The sequence below is a fragment of the Cimex lectularius genome, unplaced genomic scaffold (assembly GCF_000648675.2).
Source record: "Cimex lectularius strain Harlan isolate CLEC.00 unplaced genomic scaffold, Clec_2.1 scaffold23, whole genome shotgun sequence".
NCBI classification, from domain to species: Eukaryota; Metazoa; Arthropoda; class Insecta; order Hemiptera; family Cimicidae; genus Cimex; species Cimex lectularius.
Window position 1 is genome coordinate 235,936 of NW_019392690.1, and position 13,201 is coordinate 249,136.

Sequence of the window (13,201 nt, forward strand, 5' to 3'; positions counted from 1 at the left end):
ATATGACAATTGGTGGAAAAGTGCTATGAAAATATCATACGCTTACATCAACTCTTTGTGGACTTCTGGTAGATGTATGATTCTATTAAGACAGCTTTATGTATCAATGGACAAACTGGGCATCTTAAAAAAAGTGTGAATCATTTTCAAAAGATGAGGAGGTTGAGTAAAAGTGTAAAATAGACTCTTTAGAGACTTAGAAGTACGTCAGCGACTCAGACAAGGGATGCACTGGCCGCCTCACACTTCAATTTGGCTTTCGAGACAGTGATAAAAAAGGTTGATCAGAAGAACCCCAGGAGGGGATTTTGTAGAAACCGAACCACTCAAAATCTAGCATATGCAGATAACATTGATGGTTACCAGGAGTTGAGAGAGCTTGAGGATGGTTTGTCAAGGTTGAAACAGGAAAGGAGGAAATTAGGTTTGATCATTAACCGCAACAAGATGATGTTCATGCATTCCACGTGAGGTAAATGGCAAGTCAATTCCATTAAATCATGATGGACTTAGTCCACTAAGTGAATGGAAAGTCTTTCATTGCACTGAATGGTAAGGCTTATGAATGCTGTAAGACCTTCAAATATGGCCGAGGTGTCACCACCTCTTTTATCCATATCCATAGATTTTCTATATGCATCTTTGTCGGAGGGATAGGCAATCTGTAATAATGGATTTATTGGAAATTAAAAGCCTGGGATTTGTTAGGGTTTAAAAGAATACCGTTATTATTTGAACATTGGTTGAGAGAATGAAGATCACAGTTGAGATAGCTTCAGAGATGTTGCTTGAATGACATTGAATGAATCTTCAGGGAAAATAAAAGAAACTGGGAGAAATTAAGATCATTTAGAAACATGGAAAAGAGTAAAAGTCCAAGAATAGAGCCTTGGGGTACACCAACGGAAATTGAGACAGAAGAGGATATAGTTTAAAGCTTTAACGCTCTGAGTTCAGCCAGACAGATGAAATGAGATTAGTAGCAAAAGAAGAAAAAACAAAATGATGCGTCAGTTTACAAATAAGCAAATTATGATTTACAGAGCCAAATGCATTGGAAAAATCAAGTAGAACAATAATAGTACACTTATCATCATCAATTTCAAGGCGAATATCATCTGAGACTTTTGAGAAGGGCTGTCTCACAAGTATGAAATTATTGGAAGCCAGATTGAAAAGCGAATAATAAATATAAGGGAATAGGAGTCGATTAATTAATTTTAATAAGTCAATTTATAAGGATTTTATTGTATTTTTCATTAATGTATAGGATAGTGTTTTATTCTTTATTAATGTTGAATTAATTATAAGCATTGTACTGTATGTACTTTTTCTCCTTACTTCTGTAAACACTGGGTAAAAAAGTCTGGAAACACCTAAGTTTTACAATTATGCCCCTCTTAAAATAGGTTATTTTCAATAATGAAACTACTTTTATTTTATACAACAAACATTAAACTTTTATTTTAACAAAATATAACATTAATGCATGGGTCCTCGGTGGCCACAACAGTTTAGGCGTTGGCAAGGCGCTCATCACTGTAAGGTAAAGGTCCCGGGTTCGAACCCAGCGGCCCTGCATTCAAACCTGACATACTTACAAATGGGCTTTTTTTCAAAAACACCGGCACCCTGAGGGTTGATATAACCTCTGCTGTTGCGAACCCTCGTTTAAAAAAATAAAAATAAAATAAATAAATAAATAACATTAATGCATGACAATATCTAACAGAAAATGTAGGTAAGAAAAAGACATATAAAAAAGTCTGGAAACGGTGGTAACATTATAAACATTAAGTAATATAGCGTAGATGTTCTATTAGAAGCTTGTTGGACCTCCTTTATTTCTTATTACTTCTAATAATCGTTTTTTCATTGATCCGACCAGGTTGTATGTTACTTCTTTTGGAATCCTCTCCCATTCATCCAGTAAAGCTGTTTGCAGCCCTTCTTTTTTGTAACTTCTCTTGTCCATACTCATCGATTAATTTCATCCCATAAATGTTTGATGGGATTAAGGTCTGGGGATTGATGAGGTGTCTTTAGTTGCCGTTGTATAACAGCTATTCCTTCATTCTCAGATATAAATGAACAACCCAGACTCAATTTATTGGTACTATGTTGCAAATTATTTCTAAGAATATGTAGACATGTCTATAATACCGTTTATAATGTGTAAGGCATCAACAACCTTTGCTCTTCATCCCCAGAGTATAATACCACCAACTCCATGTTTAAACGAGGGTCTCATATTTTTTGTTTCTTATGCTTTATTTGCTTTGATACTTTTTGTTGTCCATCTGACCCAAAGATGTTAAATCGACATTCATCCGAGAAAATAAAGGATTCCCAAAACGATGTACATAGTCTTTAGCAAAATCCAAACGGCAATTACGATTTAATAAGCTAATGTACGGTTTTTTCGGAACTGGGCTGAAAAAAATCACTCTCGTAACTTATTCCTCACTGTTTGAGGAGTAACCGTTACACAATTGACCATAGCCACGTGACAAGTTCTCAGCAATGATTGGAGTGCTAGTCCACGGTTTGTCAAGGACAGTTTTTAAAATTTGACGTTTATGCAGTTGATTCATTTTTGGTGGCCGCATGATACGTGGAATGCTGGATGGACCACCTAATACATTATATATTTTTATAATTTTTGAACCTGATTTTTATTAACAGTACTTCTAATTTCCCTCAAGGTGTTACTTTGATTTCTTAAAGAAACAATTATTCGCGAATGGGCCTTGGTACTTCCAACATAAAAACTAATTACAGTCTGAATAGATTTCTATTCTTATGACTTGGTTTCTGACGTTTGGCAGTTTGTCCTCTGTGCCCATTGCGAGTATAATCATTTGTTATTGTTGAAATGCATTGTAGGCTTTGTTTTACACAAGTATTTCCAGACTTTTTTTGCATTAAGGAGATGTCTTTTTGTTTCCTGTTTTTTTTATTAACTATTGGTGATATGCATAACTGTAAAATTTTGTTAAAATGAAAGTTTAATGTTTGTTGTGTAAAATAAGAGTACTTTCATTATGGGGAAATAACTTATTTTTGACAGGGGGAGCATAAGTGTAAAACTTAGTTAAGTGTTTCAAACTTTTTTTGCCCTGTGACCTTTTTTTAAGAAATGGGTTTTTGACCCATATGGTATGGTAATAAGGATACTAGGAAGCGAGGTTTGTGCTTCCCACGGACTGCAGCCTTCTGGCTTATTGTAGCCTCCTAGTTCCTTAGTTCAGTGCAATAGACTCAATCCTTCTCCTTGGAAGTATCAGGTCATTGACTGTCGCTGCTACAATTTGATTCCATAAGTTTTTTTCCATAAGTTAGGTTAAATCTCCATTGAACTGTTGCTTCGCATCAAAGATGATATGGGTAGCTGTTTCCTCCTACTCATTACATCATCTGCAGATGGGATCATCGTTGTATATGCCCATGTTGTATAGATGTTTTCTAAAATGCCAGTGACCGGTTAGTAGACCTACCACTCCTCTGAGTTTAGCCCTCTCCAATTGCAGCAGTGAGTTTGCCAGTCATGATGAGGATTGTTTTAGCATAAATTTACTATGTCTAGTGTCGCTAGAGTTCTTCTCCATTTGTTTTATTTGGATCCATTCTGCGATGGAGGTTTCTATATTTGTTTTTGTTCAGATCCTCCTATGGCCAGTCTGTTTGCTTTCTCATTACCCAAAATTACTCTGTGCTCTGGCATCTAAGATATCAAAAGTTGTTGTGTTCCTCAGGTTTTGGAGATTTTGGATGCATTCACTGGCCAATTTTGATGTGGTTTCTTTTACATGCTAATGCTTTAATGGCTACTTGGCTATCAGATCTTTCATCTTATAAGGACTTTTTGCCAGTTTAACCTTTTTAAGATTTTCCAGGATACAAGCATTGATGGCATGTATTTTTTTTAACAAAAAAAAAAAAAAGAAAGAACAGAGTAACAGAACGCCATATAGAACAGTGTCAAATCTGACTAAAAACGGCTGTACGAGCACGATATTCTCCAGTGAATTAAAAAAAAAGGAATTGTACAATTTCTAAAGGAAATAATAATTCAAATGTCTTTATTTTAGTTGGGGCGACGTTGGCGTGAAAGCCCGTGGGAACGGTTCGGGGAAAGTGCTTCCAATTGGCAAGCTTGACGATCCGGGTCAACGTTGATCACCGTCCACGTCCAATCACCAGTGTAATACTGTGATCCGAGGTTTGCGAACGTCTTCCGAGGAATTCGACTGGGCGCCGAGTGGCGAGTAGCGAGCCGTTGCGGACCCTCAGCCCATTTCTAACATGTGATTTCCGACCAATACGTTAATTGCGCAGTGACGAGGAAATTCTCGTTTTAAACGATTCGCCCCGAGGACCGGGCTAGTTTAGACTAGGCGTTTTTCTTTTGTTCTGGAGTTTCGAGCCGATCTGGAAATGACGGAGGAAAGCGAAAAGACGAGCGAGAGCGAAAGCGAGTCGGACACCATCGCCCAGACACTCGCTTCCTACAATAAACTCGCTTTGGACGAGACGAAACACACGACTTTAGTCAAGGTATAAACGAAAAGTTTTCCTTTTTCCACACACCAGAAACGATTTTAACTCCCTTTTCTTTCTAATACGGCATCAAACACCATATTTTCGTTTAACGGGGAGAAATTTGCATCATGCGGCCCAACAAATGGAAATAATAAAGAAAAGGTACCCCTACACCCCCTTAGGTAAAACAATGCTACAAGACTAAAAACTACATCAAAACAAATTTAATCTCTGGAAAAATTTTTGGTTATCCATAAAATAATAAATTATCGGTGATCTAAAAAGATGTCAAATGTCCATACGAGCATGCCGAAAGGAAGAATCAACCTTCACCAGACTGCATTGACCACACAAGACTGACCCATGGACAATAAAAATGATAAATGGCGGAATGAGTTTGTTATTAAATCTTTTTAAAAAGATAGTTCCTACTCACAGTAAGTTGTTTTTAATGATTCGGATTTCGAGGTTATAGCTCATCATCGAAGGAGTTCTACAACTCCTTCAAGACGGTAGATCTTCAACCTGATGATGAGCTTTACTGTGAGTAGGAACTATCTTTTTAAAAAGACCCATGGCCAATGTGTAGTAGGCCTCCTCCAATTGCCAACGATGCGAAGTAAAACTAGATATCAAACACTTATCTGTGAATGTAGCGCCTTTTTCGCACAAAGACTTGAACTAGACATACCCACAGACTTTAAAAGTCACACAATTTATTTAAAAAAATGTATCTTACAGTCCTTTTTACTTTAATACATTAACCTCATTCCTAAAATCACCAATTAACTTCATGAACTGGGGGAATGAGGATGTGCTGATGGGGAGCAGTTGTTACAGGCGATCCCGAGGCAGAATGCCCTGGACTCCCAAGGATGTGGACTTCTGTAGGTAATATTGTAAATGGTTTTTATCCACATCCCTGACAAGGGGCTTTGAAATGCCTTAAAATGTATTTAATGCAATAGAAAAGGCTTGGGGAGCCCTAGTTTTCCCTTGTCCGCTGGTGGCGATCGGTCTGCCGGCCTCATGCTTGTGTCTGGTGTTCTTCTCTTGCAGTTCACACAACTATATTTAAGTTAGGCTTAAATAACCACCAAGGTTGATAGCTGACAAATTAAAAAAAAAAAATCTAAGTAGTTTGTCTGGATTTATTTTTTTTAAAAAATTGCTACCGAAGTTGCATGAGTTTAAAAGGTCATACCCGCTTTCTGACAATCAACATGACTAAGCTTTGGTCATCTTTGATCATCCTGTCTATACAGTTTGGCCTGGTGTACGACTCACAATTCTAGATTGGGAAAGGGGTCTGACAGACAAAACCGTCGATGACCAGAACCAAGGTAGAAATGTAAACAAATCTCAAGAAACTAAATCAACTAAATTTAATTTTTACTTTCTGACCTATTTAAGAGATTGAGATGGTTATTTTCTAATCAGCTAATGACCTGGACGTTACACAGCTAAAAACATGAATTGACGGCTTGTGCTTAACTTCCTTAGTTCAGTGCAATTGACTAGATCCTTCTCATTTAGAAATACTAGGTCATTGACTGTCATTGCTGAAATTCCATTCCCTGGGTTTTCTTTGTATCCTGGGTTGTCTGTATTGAATGGTTGCTTTGCATTCTAAAATGGATGGTTGTTTCTTTCTCTTTATTGCATAACCTAAAAATTGAATATACCCAGATTTTGGCTGTCTCTCTCTGTGGAATAGAGGTCAAGATAAAAAAAATAAATCCTCATCAACACTGACAAATTCACTGCTGCAGTTAGAAAGGACTAAACATACAAGTAAGGAAGTGGACTGCAGTAGACTCATTACTCATCCGCATTTGCCCCACTAGTTAAGTTCTAGAAGAAAATGGGAAAGTAGTCACAGAAAAAATACTGAGTGTAATTGAAGTTTTATGGGAAAAAAAACTTGAGATATTCATACATAACATAGACGGCAGGCATGCGATGCATAAAGTGTGATAGGTATGCAGAGTGCATTTCGAGGTTTTTCCTATTATCCGGAGTGATGCTATGTATCCCATGTGGATAATGAGTCTCTACTGTTTACACCAATCACTGATATCTGAGAAAACATCACCATAATGAGGGTATATTCATAAAAACTATCTTATCTTAATTTTTTTGGTTGTCTTCGTCTGTGGAATAGAGTGGGCGTAAAGACAAAAAATAAATTTTAATAACAACCTATAGAATGGAATAAGAATAACATATCAAGATAAGTTAATACGGTTTTGATGAGAGTAGTTTCAACGTTATTAGCACCTGTGGAGTTTATCCACTTCTCTTGTCTTTTTTGTAGTCCAATCTGTGAGGGAGGATTTTGTGTATGTTTTTGTAATCTGAAATAGGTTCGGGCCTTTGGAATTGCAAATCCTCTGGCCAGTGTGTCTTCTTTCTCGTTAAATAAAATTCCCTTGTGTACTGGTATCAAAGATATTTTTTCCCAGGTTTTGGATGCATTTATTGACTAATTTTGATGTGATTTTTTTAAACGCTAATGCTTTAATAGCCTGGATTTTTTTTGCCAGTGTAACCACTTTTACAATTTTCTAAGTTACAAATATTCGGTGTTTAGTGACTGTTAGTTAATGATTATTTAGAGGACATGAGATGCAGTCTGGTGTGATGTGAGTTTAGAAAAATATTTTTATTATCGTGCCAACATTCCAGTCTTTATTGAGATCATCTTCAGGGCCTGGGATTTATAAACATTGTTTGAATTTTTCAATTAATTAAGGTTTTTAGTTGAGATAAAAAAAGTCAATGTTACGAGCGGGATTCGAACCCACAACCTTCAGCTAGATTCGCCGCTGCTCTACCACTTGAGCTATCGTGACGTCAATCCACTCGGACACCAACTTCCTTCGTGTAATCTGTTTGATTCTCGGCGACAAATAAAATGGCCACGGAGAGCTTTAGTGAAGATATACTTCATTTAACTCATTAAATTCACTAGTTTTCGTGGTCTGCTTGACCAATTAATATTTTTCAATTAATGAAAAATGGCAAAATGGAGGGCAAATTCAAAAGGTGAGGTTGAGATGGGAAGTTAGTGTCCGAGTGGATCAAAGTCACGATAGCTCAAGTGGTAGAGTAGCAGCATATCTAGCTGACGGTTGTGGGTTCAAATCCCGCTTGTGACACTGACTTTTTATCTCAACTAAAAACCTTAATTAATTGAAAAATATTAATTGGTCAAGCAGACCACAAAAACTAGTGAATTGTTTAAATTATACAAATATGTATCAGATATTGATATGAATTTATACAATGAAGTGTACAATGTACAAATAGAATGTTTAGGTTTAATCATAGTTTGAGTGCAAATTATTAAACCTAAAATTATGTTATCATTATGTTTTAGCAGTCTAATTGACCAAATTACTTCTTTCAATTAATTATTCTTTTTATGTAAGGTCTTGGTTGAGATAAAAAAGTTAGTGCCACGAGCGAGATTCAAACCACCAGACGAAAGTCGTGGGTTCGAATCACGCTCGTGACACTTTTTCATCTCAACCAAGACCTTACATGAAAAGAATAATTTAACAATGTTTATAAATTTCAGGTTCTAAAGATGATCTCAATAAAGATTGACAACTATTCATTAGGTGCAGATAAAATTTTCTCTATTTCAGTACACCAGATATTTTTCACTATGTATAAAAACACATGGCATTTAAAAGGAAACAGTTTCTTTCTCAACTAATTTAATTATACACAGTTTGTCAAACTGGAATATATACTTGTCTCATTTTGCTAAAATTAAACATCCATTTTCTTGAAGGATTTTATTCTTGAAGAAATTGTTTAATTCATAAAATTCTAGTTAGCTGTTCAGTTTGTTTTTCTTAAGGTTTGATCACTTAGAACCAGCTGTGATGTCTGTTGACATAGTAGATGAGATACCTGGATTGTCTGATGGATGAGAAGTAGCCTTTTGCTTTCCAATTAGAAACTTAAATTTGTTGTAGACCTGACATTTTACTGAGTGAGTCACTCTTTACCCAATCAACTCCCTGGTGTGTCTATTGTGGTTCTGGTTTGATGTGAATGCTGCACGTTCTTTTGCAAGTTTGTCGACCATATTTCCTTAGATACTTTTATATCCTGGGGCTTGCATTAATTTGTGTACTTTCCCTGGTATTGGAGATGGTTAGTCAATCCAAAACCGACTTGGGCCAACAGTAAACGTATGTAATACCTCTTAATATTTCCTACGCATGAAATTGAAAAATTATGGGTGTTGTCAAATTTTGTAGTGTGCTTTTTAAAGATATCTTGTCAAAATGGGCGATTTCTTAAAAAGGGAAAACATGATTTATTTGACATTCGCTTTCATTTTACATTTCATCCATTCATTATTGCAGTTGTATCCATTAGATATTCACTAGTAACAATTTGGAATTGTATCTGCTATTATAAATGAGCAGATTTCCAGATCAAAATATGATCTAATCAAGGGTAGAATTACATTTCAATTAGCTTAATAAATATCACATTTCTTCATATTCATTTTAGGATAAAACAATGGTACAGTTCCTAGCTTACTGTTTGGATTCTAACGATAACAATGCTCTAGAGTTATCTCTTCGAACCCTAGATCTCCTTGCCCAGAATCCAAAAAACAGGCAAGAAATGAGTTCTACATTTGGAGTTCTTGAAGCTCTTAAAGCCACCTACGAAAGGTAAAAAAAGGCATTTTGTAACGAATGTTTAGTTTTAGAATGTGTTAATTTTGTTTTTAAAAAAATGTTTGAAAATAATAAAAAAAAAGTATCTTTTGTCTTGCTGCACAATTTTGTTCAGAGTATTAAGGAATTTGTGCAATATGACACTTCATTATTTATAAAATGGCACCCTACAACACAGCAAAAGCACATTGATCACTCATAGCATTATCAGTTATAATAAAAAAAAAAACTAAACTGTACAAAAAATTGAATAATTAACATAATAGGTCAACACAGGTGAATGAAATCTTGAAATATGGGTGTTTTGAAATTAGTGAAGTTTTTATATTTAGTGCAGCAGGGTTTTTGAAAGGTTGTACCGACATATCAAGACATATCGAATAGCCAACAATAATTTTATGATTAATCTAATAACTTTAGAAGTAATACAACATAAATTTGTGATTTTTGAAATAATACAAGAAGAATTGCAGTTTTCTTGCTAGTTAAACCTCCGGAAGACAATGGTTTTATCTTTAGATTAGACTTTTTTCCCCTTACTTCACTTCAATAATCTCATATTTGTGTTAAATGATAAGTTTAACATTTAATTGTAAATTATTTACAATAATTTTACAGTCTATTTTATTTTCATAACAAAATAGTATATCTTTTCAATAAGCTTATTGTGGTTCTTCTATAAAGAAGCTAATTTATTACTAATCAGCAGACAAATATAAGAATATTGTCGAGTATAAAATTATCTATAGAATAATATGTTGTGTGTAACCATACTTTTAAATATTCTCATTTAAAAGTAAACAATTAATTAATATCGATACGGTTTATGTACACTCAAAGGCAAAAACTGGCCACTTATATTTGTTTATTAATGTAAACAGCATTAATAACTTATTTTTAGCCTTTAGTGTTATTATTTTGTACACTCTTTAAATTAAAAATTAAAAATAATGTCAATTTCATCCTTTCCAGAGCCAACGAGTGAGTTATTTACTTTGTTAAATTGTTTCCTTTGATGCAACAGTAAATATGAGTAAAACATTAATTATTCCTTTTTTTTCTTAAAACTATGGTTATTTTGCCGGGACAAATGCTTTGACCAACAATGACATAGTGTCCGTTATATAGCCAAGTCCTGGGTGTGCTATGCTCTACCAAGATGGCCTACAGCAGTTTAGGGCTACCAGAAGTCTTGATGGGAGAGAAGGTAGTGGTCATCCATGATGTATAATGGCTAGAGACGATCATTCTATTGCTCTTATCGCACTATGGCACTATCATTTAACGCCTACCTTGATAGGTAGTCAATTAAATGTTCATAATGAAAGGATGAGCTATAAAGCAGTCATGAGCAGGATTCGTGAGAATAGCCTAGTCTTTAATCTGACTCAGGTTTTCCACTACTGGAGGGTCATTGAGCAGAAAGGTGACTATTCGCAAAACACCATCTCGCTTTTACACTTGAACAATGCGGGTTCTCATCATTTTTTACAAACTTTAAACAAGTTTGTACAAAGTTCTCCCTGAGTCCTGCAGCTAGCTTATTGTACTTTCTTTTTGGGGGCTCGCAACACGCATGTGAATTTGAGCCCCCGGCATGCTGGTGTTCTTCCATCGAAGAAACCCATTTTTGAAAGGGGTTGGGACCAAATTCAGGGACGCTGAGGTCCGATGCCGCCCAAGACCTTCCATTGATGAGTGCCGTGCCAATTTCTTTCAATTGTGGCCACTGGTCTCCTTAGGTGTAAGAAAAAATGTCCAGAGGCGACGGTGGGCATTAATCCCACAACCACAGGATCTACTAGCCGAGAGTCTGATGCCTTAACCACTCAGCTACCGCTGCCTCCGGCATTCATCTATGAGGTTGGGTTTGTGGCAATGAAATTACCTGGACCATGCAGGCACTAAACTGATTATCATACAGATCTTTGACTGCACCGAGATAAATTGAGGATCTTTTGCTCCAGTTATTGGAGACAACTTCGTGATGCGTGATAATGCTCAAGCACATATAGCTCGAGTTGCCACCCATTACTTAGAGGATACTTGGCCAACATATTCTTCTTGTATAAATCCTATAGAATACTTGTTAAAGAGATGGATTAGACATCATTTCCTACCTTACACAAGCGTTGAACATCTTCAAACTGTTTTTTGAAGAATGAGAGTTTCACAAGACAAAATCTGATAGTTTACTTATTTGATGTCTAGGAGAATTAAATCCCTCCAAGAGGCCAGAGGATGGAAACGATTATGATTACAAGCAAAGCCAAGTAGTAAATTGTTCGTTACATTTTAATCTATAAATTCACTAATTTCGTGGTCCGCTTGACCAATTAATATATTATAATTAATTAAGGTTTTTAGTTGAGATAAAAAAGTCAATGGCACGAGCGGGATTCGANTTTGGTTTACATTAAAATAAGAATTTAATTAATATAAAGATAAAAATACAAATAGTTTGAAATAAATAACAAAATACAAGTGACTTTTTTTTTGTCTTTGAGTGTATGTGCATGCCATTGCATGTTTATTATTTTTATTTTTTTTTTAAACAAAATATTAAATTTGATATTGGTTGCAAATTGTGCAATTGTTTTAGGGACATACCAGAGGATCTAAGAAAACTTGCAAAGAATGTGAAAACGATTTTGGAAACACCAGTGACCCAAGATTCATTTAACCAGCCTGCTAGGCCTTCGCTGTTGGGAGACCATAATTATAGTAAAAAGTTTTCATCCATTGTCTTCTCATTCCATGTCTTCGGTCTTAATAATGTTATTATTTTATTTTTATTTTAATTATAATTAATTTTGTCATTTTATACATAAGTTCTTCCGTAGGACTCTAGGGATAACCTTGAAAGCGCATTAGTGAGAGTCAGAGGTGTGATCTCGGTTGTTGTGTATCCGGATCATCAGCGTTGTATAGTCAGAGTTATTGAAAGAATAACTGCTGAAATGTTAGCAGAAGCTATTTTGGACAAAGCAGGATTGATAGCTCACCTCGTCGTGAAAAATAAAAATAATCAAGAGGTAATTTCATATAATTATAATTAATTCTATTGACATTATAAATGCTTTGACTTTTCCTTCAGGTCTTAAAAGATATTCTTGGCAAGAAAAAGATTCAAACGTTAAATTTGGGCGGAAGGGGTGATTTGAGCCCGATAGCCGAATATATCGAAGATGCCGAAGAAAAAAACCTATCGGACGATGAGTTACCTCCTTACCTGCCTGAGGAAGAATCTCCGGTCAAAGAGAAGGCGCTGCACCCGTTCGACCGGTTTAGAACAAGCGCTGCCAGTTGGGTCAAAACGGCCACATCGTTATTCCAGAATTCGTTTTACTGGTGAATTTACAAAATAAAGAAAAACCAATTTGTATAAATTCAACTGGCTGTGATCTTTGCTAGTGAACATCATTAGTGAATAACATCTGACTGCGCATTGTCATAGAATCGTCCAAATTTCTCGTCGATTTTTTAAGTAAAGTAAAGAAATTTTTTTTCACAAATTTGCGCCATGTAGAATAAAGCTTTACATGTTTTGAATTCAGCTTATAGAAAATAATTTTTCTATTTTTCCTTAATTTCCTTTTAAAAAAGAAAAAACTGCATTTTTTTTTTTTGTAGCAATACAATTCTTGTTTTGTATCATCGTTATTTTGTACACATATATTTTTTTATAGTGCATCAACCAAATTGATAAATTTAGTACATTTACATGGATTTCTTTTATTTTTGTCTTGAAAATATTAAATATTGGCCATTTGTAATGATTTATAAATAAAAAAGTCTAAAACACTACACACTTACAATTAATTAATTTAAGTTTTACACTATTAAAAGCAACAATTAGTTAAGTAAATATTTGATTTCTTTTATATTATATAATAGTTTGAAAAGAAAGAAAACAAATTCTCTGTTATAAATCAAGAAAGCAGGTCTTC

The 13,201-nt window shown here is 35.0% G+C and overlaps 1 protein-coding gene across 1 annotated transcript; it reads left to right on the forward strand.

Moving 5' to 3' along the window:
- The first annotated feature begins 4,155 nt into the window (after nt 1-4,155).
- Nucleotides 4,156-12,823, forward strand: LOC106664256 (armadillo repeat-containing protein 1-like). Its single transcript, XM_014389820.2, has 5 exons — nt 4,156-4,557; nt 9,079-9,245; nt 11,854-12,028; nt 12,095-12,286; nt 12,349-12,823. The coding sequence occupies exons 1-5, from the start codon at nt 4,438-4,440 to the stop codon at nt 12,604-12,606; spliced, it is 912 nt and encodes a 303-aa protein (XP_014245306.1). The 5' UTR covers nt 4,156-4,437; the 3' UTR covers nt 12,607-12,823.
- Nucleotides 12,824-13,201: the final 378 nt, after the last annotated feature.